This window comes from Gracilinanus agilis, chromosome 4 (assembly GCF_016433145.1).
Source record: "Gracilinanus agilis isolate LMUSP501 chromosome 4, AgileGrace, whole genome shotgun sequence".
NCBI lineage: Eukaryota > Metazoa > Chordata > Mammalia > Didelphimorphia > Didelphidae > Gracilinanus > Gracilinanus agilis.
This window is the reverse complement of record NC_058133.1, coordinates 510,150,283-510,172,872: the sequence shown is the minus strand read 5'-3', so window position 1 is coordinate 510,172,872 and position 22,590 is coordinate 510,150,283. Positions and strand designations below refer to the sequence as shown.

The 22,590-nt window shown below is 41.5% G+C and overlaps 1 protein-coding gene across 2 annotated transcripts in view; it reads left to right on the top strand.

Moving 5' to 3' along the window:
- DIS3L2 (DIS3 like 3'-5' exoribonuclease 2) overlaps positions 1-22,590 on the top strand; it is a 334,902-nt gene that overhangs the window by 28,514 nt on the left and 283,798 nt on the right. For both annotated transcript variants that reach the window (XM_044673271.1, XM_044673272.1), the window contains exons 3-4: positions 835-888; positions 9,774-9,875. In XM_044673271.1, the coding sequence (XP_044529206.1) occupies positions 835-888; positions 9,774-9,875 (156 nt within the window). The remainder of the gene's footprint in view (positions 1-834; positions 889-9,773; positions 9,876-22,590) is intronic.

Genomic DNA, 22,590 nt, shown 5'->3' with positions numbered 1-22,590 from the left:
GGCAGCCTGGGTGGCCTGGAGATTGGAGCCAGACCTGTGATTTGCATTCATAGTTGGTTTGGGGCCACTTGGAATAGCTTGGCCTGTAAATTGGCTGGTCTTTGCGTTGCCTAAGCAGCTAGGTGGTAGGATGGATAGTCTGTGACTTGAAATCAGGAAGACCTGAGTTCAAGTGTGGGCCAAATACTTTGTAGTTGCATGACCCTGGGCTAGACACCTAACCCTGAGGCTCAGTGCTCTCATCCATAAATTGGAATAATAGCATCACCTAACTTAAAGGGTTTTGGGGAGGAAAAGTTGAGATAACATGCCAAGTACTTGGCCAACCTTGAAAGGCCATCATTTCGCCATTTTCACCCTCACTATTGTTAACTCTGAATAGGAGGACTCACCTTAACCATTTAAAACATTTTGCTTTAAGTCAAGATGTGCTATGTAGGAAGATGTCAGAAATTTGTGATTATGGGCAATTTTTTGGTATTTGGGGTGTGTAAAGGCCTGTCCACCAATGCTGTATCCGCCTCTTTGTTTTGACAGTGAAACAGTTTGAAAGGCATAAAAGTACATCTAAAATCCAGATAGCCTGAAATTTAAGATATCCCTCCCTAAAATCATTTCACCTTTGTGGATAACTTATGTACTCTACTACAGTTTCCTTTACCTACAATATCAAGATGTCAGACCTAAAATTGAGTTTTAGATAAATATGTTAGCATAACCCTAAGACTGAAAAATAGATCTAGTGTCACCAGATTCAACAACAGTTTTTGAGGTATTATGGCTCTCATCCTTCAGATCAGTTTCTCAGGCTAACGTTTTTTTTTCTTTTTAAAGGGTGTGTTGAGGATAAATCCAAAGAAGTACCATGAGGCGTTCATTCCTTCCCCGGTAAGTTAAAAAAAATTAATAAGCACATTATCACATTTAAATGGTTAGATATCTACCAATCTTAGTTTAATTATATTTGAATTCACTAAAGCCAAATTTTTTCTAAGATCTGAAAAAAGAACTGAGCTAAGTAAAATTGAGGATGCCATGGACTTGGAAACCCTCTAATGAGCACCGTGGGCTTTTTGCCAAGCCTAAGGGCACACTTGCAATGAAAGTTGGGACCCTTGCTGCTGGACTGCAGAAAGCAGCTGAGCCCAGATGGAGGCCTACCAGTTAGTGTAACTGGACTCCTCTGGTTTACAGCTTAAGAGGATTTATGGTTTTTTCCAGAGGGTTAAGTTAATCTCTCCTACACAAATATGCTATCTACTTTTGATTGACTCTATGATCTAATCTGTAAAGTTTGTCCAAAAATAACGTGTGGTACCTTTTTAAAAAAAAAAAACAGAAACAAAGTTGGTTCCAACGTTCCCCTTTTGTGCAGTTAGAAGAATTTCCTGGGGCGTCTCTGCTTTGGATCATTGTCTCCTTTCCTTACATCATTGACTTAGGAACAAGGAAGGGTCTTTATCATTTCAAGGGCTCATGTGGGTCACAGTAAACTGGATCTGGGAGAGCCAGCAATGTTGCTTTGGCTGTGACTTAATGATACATATGGAAAAAAATGAGAGAGGCATATTCCCAAGCCTTCACTTCTTGGGACCTCAGCTCCCTCCTCTCTGATTTGAGGAGAGAAGACTGGATGATCTTGGAAGTTTTCGAACAAGTAGGAAAATACTGCTCTTATTAATATTCTGTTTTGGAATAAATAAATAGGGAGTGCCACATAAGACTTAAAATTTCTTAATTATGCTAAATTTAGTTAGTCTAAAAGGGCAGCTGGGTAGCTCAGTGGATTGAGAGCCAGGCCTAGAGATAAGAGGAGGTCCTGGGTTCAAATCTGACCTCAGACACTTCCTAGCTGTGTGACCCTGGGCAAGTCACTTGACCCCCATTGCCTACCCTTTCTACTCTTCTGCCTTGGAGCCAATACACAGTGTTGACTCCAAGGTGGAAGGTGAGGGTTTAAAAAAATAATAAATTAAGTTAGTTTAAATCTCAAACAGGATAAATCAGCCAAGTCTTACCCTTAAATTCTGTCTGGTGTTCAATGTATATTGTTATAATCATTACTATTTAAAAAAAATCCAAGTCATCCTACTGAGCACTGTTTAGTTCATTGCCTTTTTTGCCTTCCAGAAGGTGGTCCAGAAGGACACTACTAACAGTATCAGTGAATTGGCTTTGTTAAGAGAGAGAAATATAGCTTCTAGGAATATGGAGATGGTGGCCTCATTGTTTTCTGCCTTGATCACAGTATTCCACATTGGAATAGTGGTTCAGTTCTGTTTAGGAAAGACATAGATAAGCTTGAGAACTTCCAGGGAGAGCAGTAAGATGATGGGCTCCTAGGTGATGCTGTATTAGAATCTATGGAAGGAACCAGACATGCTTTTCTTAGAGAAGTGATGGCCTGGGGTTGGAGACCAAGGTGAAGTTTGACAAGTTCTTACTTCATTCTTTGAAGGGCCATCAGGTAGAGGAGGTGTCTGACTTGTTCTGTTGGACCTCAGGTGTAAATCAAGGAGCTATGAGAGGAACTCCCAGAGAGACCAATTTAGAGGCCTCCTCCTCTTCCTTCTTCTCCTCCTCTACTTCCTCCTCCTCCTCCTCCCTTTCCTCTTCTTTTTTTTTCCCCTTACCTTCCATCTTAGAACCAATACTGTGTATTGGTTCCAAAGCAAAAAGTGGTAAGGGCTAGGCAATGGAGATTAAATGACTTGCCCAGGGTAACACAGCTAGGAAGCGTCAGAGGTCAGACTTGAACCCAGGACCTCCTGTTTCTGGGCCTGACTCTCAATCCACTGAGTCACCCAGCTGTCCCCCAGGAAGAACTTCTTGACATTGAGAACAGGTCCCTCAGTGGGATGGGCTGCCTCAAAAGTGAGAGTAGTTCATTTCTCTTCATTGGAGATCTTTCAGAGATAGGGTAAAGGGGGATTCCTTCTCTGGATGTGGTTGGACTAGATGGCCAGTGAGTAGACAGCCCTTCTATCTCTTAAATTCTTTGATTCTAATGGCCATTGCTTTAGAGTCAGAAAATTTATTGGTCCATTAGATCCTAGCTAGAAGAAGCTTCAGAGGTCACCTTATCCAAACCATATAAGAATTCTTTCCACAGATTTGGCTTTGTCCATATTTGTGAACTCATTGTAGTGGGATACTTCTCATGTGGAAACTCCTTCCCCTAATCTAGATTGGAAAATCATCTTTAAGTGACTGTCTTAGAGCAGTGGTGGGCAAACTATGACCCCGCAGGCCAGATGTGACATCCTGGAAATGTTAATTAGGACATTATTTCTAATCTGACGAATACAAAAGAATACAGGCTATAAGAAAAGTAAATATTTTCCTCTTTTTTTATTGGCTCACCAAAGTTTTTTTCCTTTCCTTTGGTCCCCTCTATAAAAAGTTTGCCTATCACTATCTTAGAGGATTCCCTTAGTCACAGATGAATGAAGAGACTGGCTTATGTTCACACAGCCAGGATCTGAACCCATGACTTGCTGACTTTGTGGATAACTCTCTACCTACTATACCATAGAGCCTTTCCAATACCTCATGCCTTTATCCAGGATTTGTGACAGATGGTCATTCCAACCTTCAATTATGGGGATTTCCCTATCTCATGAGAGCTCGTCTCCTTCCTTTGAGATTCAGAATCTTTTCTTTATATTTAGCTGAAATCTGCCTCTGTGCCTCCAGTTCATTGTTCTTACTCATTTCCTCTAGAGTCAAGGAGAACTGATTTAAGACCTCTAAATCAGGGTTTTTTCACAAGTAAAAAAAAAAATATCACAGACTTTTCTGGCATCAGCCTCAGGAAGCCTGTGGACCTTCTTCGAAGAATCATGTTTTTAGATTTATAAAATTAAATGCAGAGTATTACCGAGGAAAAACAAAGATGTCATTTTTTTCACTCCTAAGTTTATGAGCTCCCTGAAATCTATGCATTAATCCTTGGGGGTCTGTGGCCCCCTTGTTTTAGGTAAAAACAGTGAATCATTTTCAAGCATCTTTTCTTCCAATTTAATCATCCTCCATCTATTTAACTTGCCCTGATATAGTCTGTTCTTTAATCTTCTTACCATCTTGTCATTATTCTCTGAACATGTTTTAGCTTGTCAACATCTTCCTTTAAATTTAGTACCCAGCTTTTTGTGATAGCAAAGACCTAGAGACAAAATGGTTACCCCTTGGTTGAAAGATATTAATATAATAGAATATTCTTTTGCAATAAGAAATAATCAGTATGGACCATGGGTGATATTTATGAATTGATATATGGGGAAACAAGTAGAACCAGAAGGACAATGAGTTAAAGTAATATGAAAGAAAATGTTAGGATGACACTAGAGCAGTGATGGTGAACCTTTTAGAACCTTTTAGATACCATGTGCCATGCCCTGCCTCCCCCTAGAGACTGAGTGCCTCCTCATACTGCACCCCCACCCCACACACACAGGGAGGGGAGTGGCCTGGGTGTTCTACTTAGGGGAGGAAGAGATGTGAGTAGAGAGGGGGAGGGGAGCGGTCCAGGTGCTCTGCTCAGGGGAGGGAATAAACACTTCCATTGGGCTGCTGGGCAGAGGGATGGAGAGGCAGAAGGGAGTAGCTCTGCCTGAGTCCCTCTGCCTTTCTAGGAACTAACTCTGGTGGTGACAGCGTGCATGCCCACAGAGAGGTCTCTGCATGCCATCTTTGGCATGCATGCCATAGGTTTGCCATCACAGCTCTAGTCAGAGCCTATGGAGGATCCTGGGTTAGAACAGTCAACAAAACTCATTAAGACAAAATTAATAATAATCGGGAGTGGGTTAAAAAATCATTTTTACTAGTATAAGATGGAGGAGGCATGGCTAGAAGGCCATTTATCTGAAAATAATCTGGACATTTTAGTGGTTTAGTAGCTAAGTGTGAATTGACATTATGATTGATATGGTAGGCCATGCAGTCAGTGTGATACTAGATGCAGTATTCCTCCAGGAATAAGAAAGTGATTATCCTACCTGTTTCTAGACTTCTGTGTTCATGTCTGAAGTGCCACATATTGGAAGAATCATAGGAAGAGCACTTCGGGTAGTGAAGCTGAGGGGAAGAAATAGGATGTGATTACAAAGAAGAGAAGGATCAGGGGACATTGTAGTGTTCTTTCCTTTGTAAAGGAGTTTCTTTACATATTTATTTTTTAAGTATTTGAAGAAGTATCATGAGGAAGGGATATGAGACTTGTTGAAATTAGAGAGGGACAGATTTAGATTTGAGGGAACGAAAGACTTAATAACTAGAATCTTTCAGAAGTATAATGGTCTGCCTCAGGAGGGCCATGGCTCCCCCTCTATTGGAGATCTTCCAACAAAGTCCCCTTGGGTTTGTTGCAGTGTTGTTTTTTATTTTCTTCCCAAGGATAGGTGGGAGTATGTGACCATTGAATTCCTCTCTCTCTGAAATTCTAAAAAGAATTCAATTGAGATTTATTGATAAGTATTCAAGGCAAATCTGTTGGGTGCATGGTGGGACACCCTTCTGGAGATAAGTCTGATAAAATCCTGACTTCTTAGTCCTTGTATTTTTCTGGGGTTCTGAGTTTTTAAAGGGGAGTCCCCTTTCCAGTAGGGAAAGCAGCTTTAGCTTGCCCTACCCTGAAGCTTGTGCATAAGAGCCAGAAAACAGAAAGAAAAGCCTCAGCTACCTTGATGCCTTGCAGTCAGCACTCCTTCTCTCCCCCACTCCTGCTTACAGCCTCTGTACACAGTGTCACTGAGGACATGCCAATGAGCTGATTATTGGCTGCGAAGGAAGAAAAGATGGAAGCCCTCCATCTGAGTAAGTGATATTATGAAGGCTGGGGAATCAGGGGGTTGCTGTAGGGAAGGTGTCTTCTGAGGTCTGGCTGCAAAGGACTGGAAGACTTAGACCAACTTTGTTCTTTTTTGCTTTATTGTACTTTCCTAAATAGTATGTAAAGGTCTGGCAACCGTCAACCAGGAGATGCTGGGGGAACCTCACATGTGGAGTCCAGAGGCTTTACAAAGTCTATAACTCCAGAGTGCAGCTCTTAAGCACCAACCCTGTGAGTCATTTTTACATGAGCCTCTGGATCCTAAGCATTTTGGTATCAGGCTTTCCCTGCTGGTCTGCAAAATTCCCTTTTGTGGAAACTGGTTGCATTTCAGGTACTACTGAGTCGCTCTATTGGAAGCATGCAATAGGATTCCAGAGCTGGGCTGGTATCGCTTGGTGACCTTGTCCTCTATGCTTCCTGCTCCATCTTGATCTGTGCAGACATTGGATCATCCTATAGATGAAAGAAAAACAGGACTAAAACAAGTCCTTTCAGCTAGTCCAGAAAGAGACTGTGGAGGTCAGGGTTAGAACTTTTGATCAATTTGGCCTAAGTGAGAACAAAGGTCAGACAAGCCTTGAGGACTTAAAGGAGGCCAATGCCCTCTCTGAGAAAGATTGGAGTCAGTGCAGTCTCTCATGTCCTTGATAGCACTAAGATCTTATTCTTCTCTTATGGTGCCCGTCCCCATGGACCCTCCTGATTTAGTTGGAAAATGAAGCTGGAACCTCTTGGAGCTCTAGAAGTCATTGTGTGAGCCAGCACTGCCTCAGTCTTTGGATTAAAGTGTCCACACAGGCTGAACTCTGTGAATGAATGATCAGGTATAAAAGAGACATTTCTCTTTGTTTCCAATTTGGCAGGCCACCTTGACTTAGCTAATGTGCGTCACTCCAGCTTTTGCTGGCATTAAGAGATTTAAGTTTTCTACTGAAAAAATCCCAAATCCATTGGATAGGTCAGATGAATACATGTGCCAACTTCCATCTGGCTGCTAGTAAGGACAGCCCTGGAGGGAAGTAGAGAAATAGAATAAAATAAAGTGACTTTCAGATGCACTAAGATGAAGCACATCTCTTACAGAGATAACCTGCGTTTTTTTTTTGTTTGTTTGTTTGTTTTTAAATGTGGTTGATTTTATTTTGAGAATGAAAAGAGAAAGGAAAACTAGGGCCATCTGTAAGAATCTGGCCTTTTAAAGAGCACAGCTTCTACTCTGAATTACGTTTGTTCAAGAGGCTTTGCAATTTTTCTGCATCTTGTCATGGGAGGCAACCTTGGTGCAGCTGTTGAGTTTGTTGCTGGTCTGGAGGGAGTAATTTTCCTAATGGATGATGTTCTGACTATCATGGTATGACTATGTTGAGCCCCCATTTTTTCAGGTAGCTAGGCAGACCACCACAGCTCTCTGCTGACAGTGTCTAAGGTTACCATCTAAGGTCATTTCTTTCCCTTCCCATAAGGGGTGGATACAGGAGTGTCATTTGAAGTCCTAGGACACTGGAGAGCAAGCCTTCTGGGGTCCCTGTGCCCAGGTGTGAGCATTTGGGTCATTTGTCCCTTACACATGATGGTATCTAGAGTCTTTGTCTTATAGGGGGAAAATTTAAGCCAGCCTGGGGAAGTGACTGCCCCAGTGGGTGAAGATGGGAGGGCTGGAACATAATTTCATAGCTCCAAACCCCCTGGCCTTTCCATTATACTTTCCATTATATTCTTCTTGGAGATGCCATTAAGATGATGGAATCTTAACCTTTGATACGATTGTCAAATGATGTCATGGTTTGAACTCTTTTAATGAGGCAGGTTGCCTTAAAATAGGAAAAGGTCCCAAAGGAGTTGGGGGCACTAGCTCCTCCATGGATCTGTCTTGTGCTTCTGGCCCTGTTGAGCTGCTTAGGATGGAATAAAAACCACAGCCACTTCTCATCTCAACTAAGTGAGCTACCTTTGTGTGGTTAGAGCAGCTTAGAAACAGTTACAGGTTAGCGTGACCTCCCAGACACCCACATCTTATTAGAGGAAAACCAGAGCTACCTTGATGAGCTCCCAAAGGCAGAACCTAGGACCCTGAGTCACACTTTAGTTCTTTATGCTGCTCCCAGTGTGGCACACTGTATTTTTCTGAGAAGCTCGTTTCTGAGGTCATCCTGGAGTCATCTGGGGTTTCTGTAGCTAGCACGGTAGCCACTGGGCACTGACCGGGTGGAGTTGGGGTTTGGGTTTGGCTGAGGTGGAGGCAGCAGCTGCCAGTCTTTCTTTTGCCAGGATTGAAGGATCAGGCTGAGGCTGCTGTAAAAGGCCTCTTGAGAGTGTGCAGTTGGGGAGGGATGGAGCAAAAGGATCTTTCCTTTGTGTAGAGCTGAGAATCCTGGTGTTTACTGTCAGGGAGATTGCCTTGCCCTCCACTCCTGTTCCTCCAGGATGTTTAGCTCAGAGAAGGCTTTTAAATTAGGTGTGTGGTACAGACTGGGGCACAGAGACTAGAGAGAGGGGCAGCTTGGCCTGTATCCTTGACTGGTCCATACTGGAGCTGGGGTTTGAGGCTAGGACTAGCACTTATCCTCTTCCCTCAGAAGCTACTCACTTGTTGAGAAGGCCCTTTCCCAGGGGCTTTCCTGAAAGCTATGAAAGCTGCAGTCTTCATTTCCCATAGAGATGGGGCCACCAAACCATACATCAGGAGCCCTGTAGGCTGCTTGGTTGACTTGGAAAACCACATATGAACATTATCTTTGTTCTAGTAGTTTTATTTGTTTTGTTAAAGTTGTCTCTCGATTAACATTTAATCTGGTTCTGGTAGCACTGAAGATTGTGGCAGGGTCATGTGGGCCCTTGGACCTGGCTTTGGAGCCTCTATTTAAGCATTCTGAGTTGGGACTGCATGACCCATTTCTCCTGGAGCCTCTAGGGAGCCTGGGCACCTGAAGAGTGTGATTCATGAATTTATTACAAAGCAATAGTTGTTTAACTTTCTTCAAGCCACCCCTTTGCCATACCTATCTTCCTATGGATGTAAGTGCTATTGCTGCTGCCCAAGATTGTCCAAACAGAAACTGTGGGTTCCCTGCAAAGGAAATCTTGCCATGTAGGAGGGAAGGCTTGTCCAGTGCCAACACTCCCATTCCCACTAAGGCTGGAGAAATGAAGATACTGGCCTATTGTTAGTCAGCTACTGAGGGCTGGAGCTTAGGTTTCCAGGGCATTTTCCAGCATTCTCTGCTGGTAGGAGGTGACAGACAGATGTCATGTGGGCAGTCCTAACCTCACTGTCCAGCAGAGAAGATTCTTGGCTGGGGAGGTTTCCTCCTAACTCTAAGATTGTTTGAAGTCATTAGTCCTCCTGTTAGTAATTGCAGAGACTCTAAGATCAAGACCAGTTTATTTAGGCTTTAGATGAGCTGGGTTCAAATTTTGGCCCAGACAACTCTCTGGCCCTTAGTTACGAAACCATGCAGAGTAGATGACTTGCTGATCCATGAATTTCTCTTCTTGTCCAGTTACGGCTTTTTTGGACTCCTTTTCAGCTTCCTCAAAGGGTAGTCAGTAGGGCAGGGATGGTCTACAAGTGTCCCAAGGGGTTTTATCTCCCAGGCTTTATTCTCCTCTGTTCTTTTCTCTTGAGTCTCTCCTATCCAATTGTAGTCATGGTTAGGAAAAAATTAATATAACCTATTGTTTTAAAAACTCCTAACAGCAACTAAAGAGGAGAGAGTTTTAGGCTTCCTTTGTATTTAGGCTGCCCACCTGTTGAGCTCCTCTGCTTCTCTGATAGTTAGCGGTGCTTGCTTTGTCTAAGGCCAGGAATATGCAAAGTATACTGGATCACACTGACTGTCTTTGCAGCCTATATTATCAGGGTGGGGGAAATCTGGTCAGTGGACATCTTTGACCCTGGGAAGGAGACTTTCAACTATGACTATGTTTCTTTTCACAGGATGGGACCAGAGACATCTTTATTAATGGAGTTGTCGCTCGAAACAGAGCTTTGAATGGTGACGTGGTAGTGGTGGAGCTGCTGCCCAAGGATCGGTGGAAGGTCGGTATCATTCCCAGGCTCCTCTGGTCTTGTGATGGGCTCCTGAACCTTCTTGGGCAGGTCAATGAGCTGTGTGTTTTAAAAATTTGTACCCTGGGGACTTCATTTCCCAGCATTCTTTATTCTTCCTGGGGGTTCCCTTGTCTTGTGTCCCTGAGTTGCGCCCTAGTGTGGGTTTGTTTATAAATTTGCTGAAACCCATGCTGAAGGGGCTTTTGGGGTTTTGACTTTGGCTTGAGGGTGGTAGGCTGCTGGGTCTCTGGCTCTTTTCTCTGCTCACTCAGCTGAAGGAACCCCTTTTCTCTTTCACTTTGTTGTTATTAAATCCTATAAATTTAAATACTTGGAGCATTCATTCATTTTTAGTCTTTCAGAGCCTAACCCAGAGTGAGGTTGGTGATCTGCTCCCCTTTTGATAGCATATCCCTAGGGAGTGAGGCTTAAGGATTTCCCTGTTTTCCTGATTCGTTTGATTCTTCACTTCTTTTTCCTGCCTCTCTGTAAAGGAGAAGAGAACTTTTGGGGAGCAAGCCTTGCTGTGTAGCCTGAGCTCCCACCAGGCGCTCAGGAGGGAAGGCAGTCCTGGGGAATAGGGTTTCTTGTCCAAGCCCACACTCTGCTGTGTGCCCTGCACCTTTGGTGGATGAGGGTGATGATAGCAGTGATGTCTGAGGCACTGAGAGAGCATGGGCAGCTTTCTGAGCCTTTGAGGTGCATTGTTGGGGCTCATCAACTTGGGGAAGGAGTTTCCTCCTTGGGGATACCCTACACACCAGTGAGATAGAGTTTTAACGTTTGCAAAATAATTTTTCCCTTGGCAATTTTGTGAAATGTGGAGTGTGTGGATATTTTACTTAGGAAAAAATTGGGCCTAAGAAAGGGCCAGTGACTTGTTTCCTGCCTACCTAGTGTCTGAGGAAGGACTTGAAATGTTCCTGATTGGCCTTGCGGCCTGTACTCTTTTCTACACTATCCTTTGGATTGGTTCATGAGTTGGACAAGTCTCTCAGCTTCTCTTGGCCTTAATTTCCTCAGTGGTAAATGAAGACGCAAAGACTCAGTTGCATTAAAGGGACTCTTCTAGCTTCAGACCCATGCTACTTTTAGCTCGATCGGCTAGTTTTTTGAGTTTGTTCATGTCAAGCCAACAAGGTATATGCTTGCTTTCTGCCTTTATAATTCTGTTCCTCAGCCACTTTGGCATCTTCCTGACCAGTATACGTTAACTAAGAGGTTATGGGGACCCCTTCAGCCTAATCAGAAGAAAGACCAGACCATGCTGTGGCATGTGCTAGCAGACCAGAGCTAGGGATGCACACAATCAGTTCTGCTCATTTGAGGAGTTGTAGCTTCCCCTGCAGGCCACTCAGCCTGCATGGAATAGGGCATTTGGACTGAGGCCTTTTCTAGCTACTTCTCACAATCACCTGGTAGCATAGGGCCCTGGGCAGGCAGGTCTCTGCTTGATAATGACCATCTCTTACAACTCAGACGTGGGGCAGTTGTCCTGCCAGCTGTGAGCATGAGCCACAGTGTTGGGAGATGTTGAGATGGGTAGCTGGGCCACAACTTGGTCATTCTTGATCTCTTTTGGATTCATCCTTTGTAACTCCAAAGTGCCTAGGCTTAGCATACAATTGGAATGGATGGAACTGAAGGAAAATGGACTTGGACTAAATGTTTCTTGAGATTATTCTTCATTATTATGAGATTATATTATATTATGCTTATGCTAGACTGAAGGCAATCTTGTGGAAATGGTAAGATATTGTATAATTGGAATTTGGGAGATGACATTTAAAAGTATATATATATATATATATATATATATATTTTCTATGGACACATGGGAACTATCAAACTACATTTCCCGTGGTCCAATGGGTTACCGGTTCTTTGGGCATGGGGACGCCTGCGTCACCACACAGAGGACAGTTTAAATGGGAGGAGAATCCAAAAGGAAGCTCTTTCTTTTAGCTAGCAGGCTCAGGAAGGTAGGAGGTGGCAATGTGAATTCTTACAGGCTCGCGGTCTAATGACTTTATTCCTATCAGCATGGCTTTAATTAAAATACTAATTTCTATTATTATATCAGTCTTTATTATTTTTAATCGTAACAATATGGCCCCTATCTTTCTTTAGCTGATAGTCTTATTGAAAGCTAAAACTTTCTGTAGGTAATTCTGAGCACACAAAACAGTTATGTCACAGTATAAGATTACAGTTAGTGGAACAATATGTCTAAATCCATTTGCTGGCTTCCGTTTTAAGAAAAAATAAAATAGAAATACAGCGAGAGTTTAGAGAATCAAGAGAACTCCCTGGAGGAGGTGACAATCCATGTGCCGGCAGACAGCAGAGTACAGTGAAAAGAAGAGTGGCGATTAACTTTAAAAACTACTCTGGGCCAAATGTATAATCATGGACTCACTTTCAGATTTGGGAGACACACAGAGGCCATGTTGTCTAATGTTTATGTGAAAAACATCCTGCTTACACAGTCCCCAAATGATGGTCCAACCTTTTCTTTAGTATTTTCAGCGAGGGACAGCTGACCATGTCTCAAGGCAGTCCATTATATTTGGGGGCAGCTCTGATCCTTATATTGAGTTAGAACCTGCCTTTCCATAATCCTTTCTACTCATGGATCCAAGTTTTGCCCTTTAGAATAAGCAAAACAAACCTTGTCCTTCTTCTAAAGGACAACCCTTTCTATGTTGTGGGGCAATTATTCTCCCTTCCCTGAGTTCTCTTCTCTCTGGACTAAAAGCTGCTTCATTCATCCTTGTTTATCATGAGGTGGAGGGAGACCCATATACCCTTTCTGGATTCTCTCCATCTCATCAATCTCCTTTCTTAAATATGATGCCCAGTGCTGAGGCTAGTGCTCTGGAGATGTCCACATGGAGCTGAGGATGGCAAGGCTACTTATTCCTCTCAATGCAGACTAACCAAGATGGCCAAGTGCCTTGATTCTAATACTTGGTTTTCTTGCTTTAAAAAAAATTATTTGTAAAAAAATTTGAACTTAGACATCAAAAAAGATCATTTTCTATGAGATTGTCAATCTCTATTTCATGCCACTTGTTGAAGTATCTTAATAAATTCCATAATTTCAGAACTGTCCTGCTGTTCTATGCATCCCTCTGAATTTCCTTCACATCTCTTCTGTGCATATAACTTTTTTTCAGTAATCCTTTCTCTCTCTCTCTCTCTCTCTCTCTCTCTCTCTCTCAGTATTATATTCCAAGGTCACCTCTCATTTTTAGTAGAAGATAACAGGTCTTATATGATCCTATCTGTGGTTCCTTGATACATGAACTGTTTCTATACATACACTTGCAAATTTTTATCTTTGATACAGATACAAGATGAATGAAAAATAGTCCTTGCCCTAAGGAACTTGTATTCTATTTATTAGATACTTATTCTGAGTCCATTTTTGTAAGAGATGTGATTTATTTGGCTTGCCTTATTGCTATCTATCTATATCTATAATATCATATTTATTATTTTCCCAGTATTGAACTATTCTTATATTTCATTTATTTGTGAGTATATATGTGTAAGCCTGTTTGTGTGTGTGTGTGTCCTATTCAGTAGTATGAAATAGTTTTTTTTAGAAGTGCTCTTTTTGGGATAGCTACATAACTCAGTGGATTAAAAGCCAGGTCTAGAGATAAGAATTCAAATCTGGGTTCAAATCTGGCCTCAGACACTTCCTCACTGTGTGACCTTGGGCAAGTCCTTTAACTCCCATTGCCTAGCCCTTAACTTTCTTTTGCCTTGAAATCTATACACACAGAATTGATTCTAAGACGGAAGGTGTTAAAATCATTATCTGGGACAAGATAGATGCTATTTGGAAGGACAACAATGGCAGTTAAGAATTTGGAATGTTCCCAGGAGCCATGAGATGGGGCAAAAAATCAGTTGGCCCCAGGACTATAAATAAACCCCAGGTGGCAAGAGAAGATGGGCTCAGATTGGAGCAGGGGACCTGGGAGGAGGGAGGTGAAGGGTAAGGCTGATCCTGAGACCTGACGCCTGATCCTGACCTGTATCCTGTGATCAATTGAGATAGCTGGACAACCAACAATCTAATTAACAAAGCTGTGAGAGTATACCACCAATCAAAGAAGATATTAATTAGCCTATCCTAATCTCTGGCTTGGCATTAGGCCAGGTCAGGTCAGAGTTAATGACAGGGTGTAGAACCTCCAGTTCTTGTCAGACTTAGCCATCTCCAGACCTGCAACAGTAAGCCTGGATTACTATTATAGAGAATTAGACAAAGGGTTCCTGAATCCACTAACTATTACCTTGTTTTCCTTTCCCCAACAGTAGAATAAATATAGAGCTATTCTTTAAGTACCTTTCCTGAGTGGTCATTATATCTAGATCCTTAGGAAAGGGAGTGATACACAGTCAGATACCAACATTATCAATAGCCAATTAAAGCCTTATCAATACTAATCCAACCTGAGGTTGGGACCAGAGAGGTTATACATCCACATAACCTCTCAAGGGTTCCCAGCCTGGGTCACTGTTAAAAGGAAACAACTGGCAGGCTTAGTCAACCAAGCCTGCCAGGGAGATATTTGATCAAGCCTCTCTACAACATCATCTGCCCCATATCAACAAAGAAGAAGATCTACATTTTCTTTTAACAAAGATAAGGCTTTAAAAAAACCTGTTTGTTTTTTTTAAATTAAAAAATGGCCCATCTTAATGATTTCCAACCTTTATGTAAGGGAGGAGTCCATTTTAATGTTTAAAAAAACCCTTTATACATGCCCATATTATAATAGTGACGGTTGAGAAAATGCATAATGAAGACAAGTTGGAATTTGTGGACCCCTTGCAATAACACAGCTCACATGTTGTGTCCATGTAATAGAGGGATCACTTGTTCTTTGAAGGCACATGGTGATATCATTTAACTCACTAGGCTGTGGGGAACAGTATGTATTTTTTGTATGTATGAATAGCCAGACAAATATTTCTCAGTTTTTTGGGATTTTACTGAAGAAACTTTATGATGTTGTGAGTGTAGTATCATTGGTGATGAGCATCATTAATGACTCATGACATTATTTCTTTATACTGGCATCAAATAATAATACTTATGCATTATTAGACAAAATAATGCTTCATATGCAATATTTTGTAGACAAAAAGTAGATAAGCCACATCTCCTTCTAAATTCACTCAAGACTTTTCAGGATTATCTGCATTACCATGAATATTTGTGGTTGTTTCATGTGTGCTCTTTGGTTTTACCCTCAGCTTGTGGCCCAGGCTGTCCGTATCTCCCCTCATTTGTAATTTTGTTTGATTTGTTACTCTCTCACTGTGGTTAATTTGCTGTCTTCTTGCAAGCCATCAAGTCTTAATAAGTTTTACTGTGGTACTGGTTGATGCCTCTACATTCAAGAGTGATGTGTACTCATTTATGCCTTTAAATAGGATCCCATATTTCTTGTTTATTTCTTATACTACTTTCTGGCTGGAATTTCACTTTGACAATCAGTGCCACTCTTGGTTTTCATGACTTAGGGAAAGTATGATAAATCGATGGGAAAACCCACAATAAAGATGTTTCATGAAGACTGTTTTATTGAATTCTTTTTTAATCCATTCTAGAATCTTTTTTCTCTGTGTTGGAGAGACCTTATTCTATTAATAACATGACAGTTATTAAATTTAGCCTGTCATTTATCTTTTTTGTTCAGTTTTCATTTGTTTTACTGTGAACTCAGACTGGCTTCATGGCACAGAAGAGAAAGCATTGGAATTGTAGTCAGAGGACATGGGCTTGAATCTGAGTGCTGTTACCTCACTACCTCTGATTTTTTAAAAGGCTCTAAACCTCTCTGAGCCTCAGTTTTTTCATCTGTAAAATGAAGGAATTAGAGTAAGTGACCTTTAAGATTCCTTGCCATTCTTATATCCTCTAATTTGTATTCTGATATTAAACTTCTATGTATTCTTAGGCCCGCCCTTTTGGATGGGAGTAGATCCTCTTGATAAAGTCTTATAGTATTGGAGAAATTAAATCATTCAGGGCAAACCTATTTTTAAATGGCATCACCTTGTGTGAAGACTGGCTCTTCCATTGAAGTTTGGTCAAAGCTACCCTTGAAGACATTGGCAAGTGCCTTCGATAAGCATGGATCCCCCTGGCCATATCTCATTTTTTAATTCATAATCAGAAGACAATCAGAAGGTCATTTAACAAAATTATCTTGGGGATTGCATCTCAAGGAATCAAACTGGCACAGTGGATCAACTACTGGGCCTGGAATCAGGAAGATCTAAGTTCACATTTGACCTAATTACTATTAACTCTGTGACCCTGAGGAAGTCATTTAACCTCTTCCTCAATTTCTTCATCTGTAAAATTTAAATAATAACAACATCTAGAGTTGTTGCAATGGTGGGATAATATTTGTAAAGTGCTTTGCAAATCTGAAAGGACTCTCTACTGGCTATTATTGTTGTTATGGTCATTTTGCTTGCTCGTTATGTGTGTATGACAGATACCATATTGAGAGAATATCTTTAAAGTGGTAACCAACAAAGCATGAACATAGGTAGAATTTTGTGTTCCTTTTATCTCTATTCATTGCATAAACTATAAAAAAGTGACCTATTCTAGACAATTCTATGGGAAGCAGAACTGTTGGTAAATGTGCGTAGACTCGGATTGTGCTGGAGCCAACTCTGTCCAGTTTGAACTGGTGAATACATTCTCGGGATGAGCATTTGTACTTCAGAAATTGGCCAGTATGAGAAATCGGGGCTTGGCCTATAGTTTTATGGATTCTCTAGATTTAAAGTGATGGAGAAAATGTTAATAATGCAGATTAAACTTAAATATGTGTTTAGGCGAGATGGTTGTTAATATTTTTCTAGGACACCTCTGCAGAGACCCTTCTTGTAAGTATTTTGTAGACATGAGAAAGTAGACGTGGACCAGTACTTTCTGCCTGGCATGTAACCCACCTCCCCTTACCCCCACCAATGTTCATATAGGAAAAGTGCAAATGGCTCAAGTGTGCCCAGGTTGTACCATGCATTTAACTGGAGAGCCTTTTGAATGAATGGATCACTGGGCATGTTTTGGATAGGCATGGGAGGTTGAGTAAGGGGAAGAAAGGCACCTAGGTTTCATATGGGAAATTGTGTAGGAGCCTATCTCTCTCCCCCACTGAGCCACCTCACTGCCCCAGGAGCCCATTGTTTTAACAGCAGCATTCTGCCAGGGATGCTGGATTATACTTTGGACCATAAAACATCACAGCCTCAGGAAAATCATAATTGTAGTTGATCAATTTTAAAAAATGAGAAAGTCTTTGGGGTGGGTGGTAGAGTGGGTCAATAGGTGAAATAGGTGGATAGTCTTTATGGTTGTTTCTGTAGGTCACAGTATATATTGTATATTAGTAGTAATGGCTTATATATGAATTGACCTTCCAAAGGAATGTACAAAAAATGTAATAAGCTTATTATATGATGAAAGCCAGAGAGAAAAGAAATCTATGCCGTACGTTGTATTGTTATCCCTGAATGACTGAAAGTCAGTGAGAGGGTTTCAGGCCTTGAGTTGGGTTCTCCATGAAGGGTTTCTAGAAGGTGAGATAAGACAAGATTTTCTACAGAAGAGTTGGCCTGGATGGGTTGGGATTTATATCTGGTGAGAGTGTGATCCCCTCACTGATGGTTGGTCCCTAGGATCTGAGATAGGGGGAAGCCTTATGAAATCATGTTTAATACAGTTCGAGTCAGCAACATTCGTTTATTTTATGCTGTTAACTTTATAAATATTTTTAACACTTGAGCTCACAGCCTCTGCTTTTTGTCTACGATAGGAGTTTCACCTCTGGGTAATGGCTACTTCTTTCTCTTTTCACATTATTTGAAAAAAATTACTGATTTCTTTTATCTTAACACAATAGACAATTCCTAAAGAAGGACCTCAAGAATGTCCTTACAAAGTATATTCCCTGAGAAACCAGGGTATGGCCATGGCCTTTCCCTTGGGTAGTCTGGAGCTGCACTGACTGTGTTACCGATCGGGGTTCTCTTGCCTCTTGGTGTGGCCTTGATTTGCCCTTTTGTAACTGCTGTGTATATTGTTCTTGAGGCTCTGCTTTCTTTGCTCTGAAATATTTCAGATGAAGCCTTCTATGCTTCCATGAATTCTTTCTAATTCATCATTACTTATAGTGTTGTGGTTCAGCCCTTCTGCAGCTGTTAGGTACAGGTTGGGCTACAGCTATTGGTACTAGCAACAGTGTTGACTGTTTGGACTCTTCTTACCCTCAGCAGCCATGTTGGCATTCCATTCTAGGAGTTGATCCTCTGGGTAAGAGGGTAGGAACAGTTGTGTAACTTGGTTTTGCCATTTTCCACCTCTTTTCCCTGATAGTCAAACCAATTCACAAATATGCCAACAATGACTTCCCCATCTTCTCGAAGCCCCTGCTTTTCCTCACCTTTTCCTGTATCTTGGCTAGAATCTTGTGTAGGAGATTCCTCTGGGTTGTTTTAATGAACATTTCTCTCAACATTAGAGATTTTGGATATTTTTCAGGTAGTTATCAGTAGCCTGTCTCTTTGGAAAACAATTCATGCCTGACCCTGCCTCGTATTCACATCAGTCAGAAACATTTAATGTCAAGATTTCCCTCAAGTCTATAGATTTTCCTCTGAATCCAGCTGTATTGACTTTATTTGTATAAAGGCTTTTAAATTCTAAATTAATTAGCACGTATTAAGTATTAACTAACTATTCTAAAGAAATGGCAGAAAAGTCTCCTAGTCTGTTGCCAGTGAGATCAGAGCTGGCTCTGGGTAGGAAGTCATCAATGTCTGGCTGAGAGAATCCCAGTGGCAAGAACAGACAAACTCTCTAAGAGACAGAAATGTGGACTGAGTTGAAGCCTGAGCCCTTGAGAAGGCCTACAGGCAGGTGGTAAGAGGCAGAGAAGAGCCTACAAGGCTAATGGCCTGGGTGTGCAGTTGTAGGATTGCCTGGTTCAAGTTCAGCTGGGGGTTCTGGGAGAGAACAGTCATCACATTTCTTCATGTGATCCTCACCGTAGCCCTGAGAAGGAGGTGTATTGTTATCCTTGTTTTACGGGTGAGGAAATTGTTTAGGCAAGCAGAGGCTAAGCCATTTGCCCTGGGTCCCACAGCTAGTAATTGGCTGAGGCAGGATTTGAACTAAAGCCTTCCTGACTCCAGACCTTGTACCATGCCATCAAGCTGCCAATTCTAGCAAAGTTGGTTGTAAAATGGATTTATGTAAAGTGAATCTTAGTTTCCCATTTTGAATCGTGAACTATCTGTCTAATTAAAACTCCTTCCTATGTAGACCGAGTCCATTTGTGGCTTGTCCCAGAGTAGTACTGGGCCTCCTGGTGATTCATTCTAGGACCTAGGAGGGCCTTGCAGTATCTCTGGTCTTTTTTGGAACCTAGGATCGCTCCCCTTTTTGTCTGAGCCCCCTTGAGAGTCTCCCTAGCCTGGGCTGGTGTCTGTCATGCAGCCTTCCCCACCTTAGAAGTCTTCCCTTCTCATTAGGTGTCTTGGTGGTGGTGGTGGTGGTGGTGGTGGGGATTGAAGCGATGCTGCCTTTCGTCAGGGTTTTGAAGTTTTCCAGATGAGCTTCCTTAAACTGGCCTTCTCATTGAGATGGAGTAAGGAATGAGGAGCCAGGAACTGGATGTGCGTCCAGGACTTGTTGAACAGGCAGGGAACTCAGCTCATCAGGGAACTATCCACGTGGACGGTTCAATCTGGCCCAGCAGATCCGGTGTGAGGGGGTCACCATGTATCTCCCTCCTGTACAGACCTGCTCTCTGTTGGGTTCCTGGTGGCAGCCGGGCCATCCCTCTGATCAGGCCTCGCATGCTGTGACTGGGTCTAGAAACCCTGAATTAGAATTAGCAGCATGACTCCTAGGCCATTCAGAGCTGTATCCGTCATATGGAAAAGGCTCAGGGGGCACTTACTTGGGTTGTAGAGAATGAAATGGAGTGATCTCTGGGAAATCATTTTATCTGGGAAATCTTTTATTGCAGTTGGTGTTTATGCTGTTGCTATAGATTCAGGAGGCCATAGTGTCACTTGAGATGCTCAGACATTAGTATGTATTCTATGAGAAGAAACAAATAGAAGGGAATAAATAAGTCTAACTCATAGATCTGATATGGAAATAGTAATTATTAAGGGATTTTCAAATACATTTCTTATCTTTCTATACCATAGGAAAGACAAGTATGGCATTATGGGATGGCCTCAGACTTCAAAATAGGAACACATGTTAAGAGGAGTTCTTTTTTTGCTTCCTAAGTAATTTCTGTTTGGGGTTTTTTCTAGGTTATTAAATTCCATTATTTCTTGATTTTCTATTGTTCTGTTTTACTTTTTTACCCCGTACCAAATGCATTATAATATAGTTTGAAGTCTGGAAATGCTATTTGTTCTTTATCTCCTCCCTCCCTCACTTTTTCCTTGACAATCTAGATAGGGATTCTTAAGGCTATCTTTCTAGCCCCTGTTGCCTTGGCTGGTGTTTCTGCCCAAGCTCCATGCTCTTCAGCCTCAAGAGTCTTCTTGCACTGCCCTCAGGGGTAAGTCTGTGGTGCTTTCAGCCAGCCCTCGAGAATTTAGAGATTGTCTTGGCCCTTGCTCTAGGCACAAGGTGGTGTGGGGGAGGGGGAATCAGCCTGTGCTTTGATTAGTGCAGTTTTGCCCCTTTATAGTATGGGAATCCCTACTCACTGCCCACTTTGAATGCTGTGTCCAGTGGGAGAGCCCCTTTACTCGTTTTGATTTCTGTCCTTTTGAGACTCTTTGTTAATGATCAGTTGGGAAGGAGATTCAGAAGGCTCCTGCTACTATGCTGCCATCTTAGCTCCACCTCTTGATAAAGATTCTTAACTACTGGGGTCTATGAACTTGTCCTAAACATATTTTTATGATTACATTCCTATATATTTGGTTTCATATGTAATCTTACATGTTTCATTAAAAATATTATTCTGAAGGGGCCATATATTTCACCAGATTGCTACTGGAATCCTGGACCAAAAATTAAGAATCTCTTTCTACATCTTTTGTTCTTCAAATGGATTTTGTTATTATTTGTCAGGTTCTTTAAAGTATCTCTTTGGTAGTTTGACTGACAAAGCATTTAAGTTATAAATTAACTTTGGTAGTATTTTTACTTTTTATTTTATTGGCTTGGCTCAGCCATGAACATTGAATATTTTTCCAATTTTATTTGTTCATGATTTCTTTCAGGAATATTTTCAATCAAATCTATTTAATTATTAAATGTGCTTTGGTAGATTGATCCCCAAATATTTTAGGTATTTGTAGACTTTTTGCATAAGACTTCTCTTTTTTTTATTGTTTTCCCCTCCCTTTTTAAAAAACCCTTGCCTTCTGTCTTGGAATCAATACTAAGTATTGGTTACAGGGCAGAAGAGCAGCAGTAAGGACTAGGCAATGGGGAGTTAAGTGACTTTTCCAGGGTCACCCAGCTAGGAAGTGTCTCAGGTCATATTTGAAATCTAGGACTTCCCATCTCCAGGCCAGGCTCTCAATCCACCGAGCCACCTAGCTGCCCCCTTCTATTGCTTGTTGGATTTTATTGTAATTATATAGAAAATCTATTGATTTTCATGGGTTTATTTTGCTGAAGCTCTTGTCTCATTTTATTTCTTTGAGGATTTCCTAGTGTTTTCTAAGTAAACCCTAAATTATCAGCAAATAGGGATAATTTTGTGCTCTTACTTTTCTTTCTTCACTCTTTTGCAGAAGTGGATGCTATGTAGGGGTGGAACATTGTATTTAGTGTCAGATTTTTTCTGAGATATTGATCAATTTTGCTTATTTCTTTAAAAAACATTCTTTGTTATAAAGCTAGGCCTTTTGGAGTGAGGGAGGGGGAGAGATGACAAGAGGAAATGTAGGGAATGTGGAAACAAAAGACATCCTTTGGGCTTTTAAATTGCTCAGTGTTACAGCTTATAGGAGGTAGATTTCAGGGCAGTGTCAGAGAAAAACTATTTAATACTTATAATTATGGAAAAAATGAATGGGCTTCCTAATGAGATGGTTCCTTATCACTGGAACTGCTCAGGTAGCTAGATGGCCACTCATTAGGATGTTATAGAAAGGAATTAGTATATCTGAAAGGAAGTTAGACTAGACTACCTTTAGGAGCCCCTTTCAACTCTTTTTCTTTTTAACCCTTACCTTCCGTCTTAGAGTCAATACTATGTATTGTCTCATAGGTGGAAGAGTAGTAAGGGTAGGCAATGGGGGTCAAGTGACTTGCCCAGGGTCACACAGCTGGGAAATGTCTGAGGCCAGATTTGAACCTAGGACCTCACACCTCTGGGCCTGGCTCTCAATCCACTGAGCTACCCAGTCTCCCCTCCCCCCCCTTTTTAAGAATTCATGTGATAGATAACACCTACAGGAAAAATGTGATGTCTGGCTGGAATTTAGTAACTTATTTAGTTTAGTTTAGTTTAGTTTAGTTTAGTTAGGAATTTAGGAACTGTTAGCAGGATATAGATTTCCTCTGTCTGAGGAAAAGATGTGTTGCCATCCTCTTCTCTCTTCACCTTTATCCCCTTATATAGATTGATAAAGCACCCTGGAGAACTGAAACATATTATAGTCATTTCTG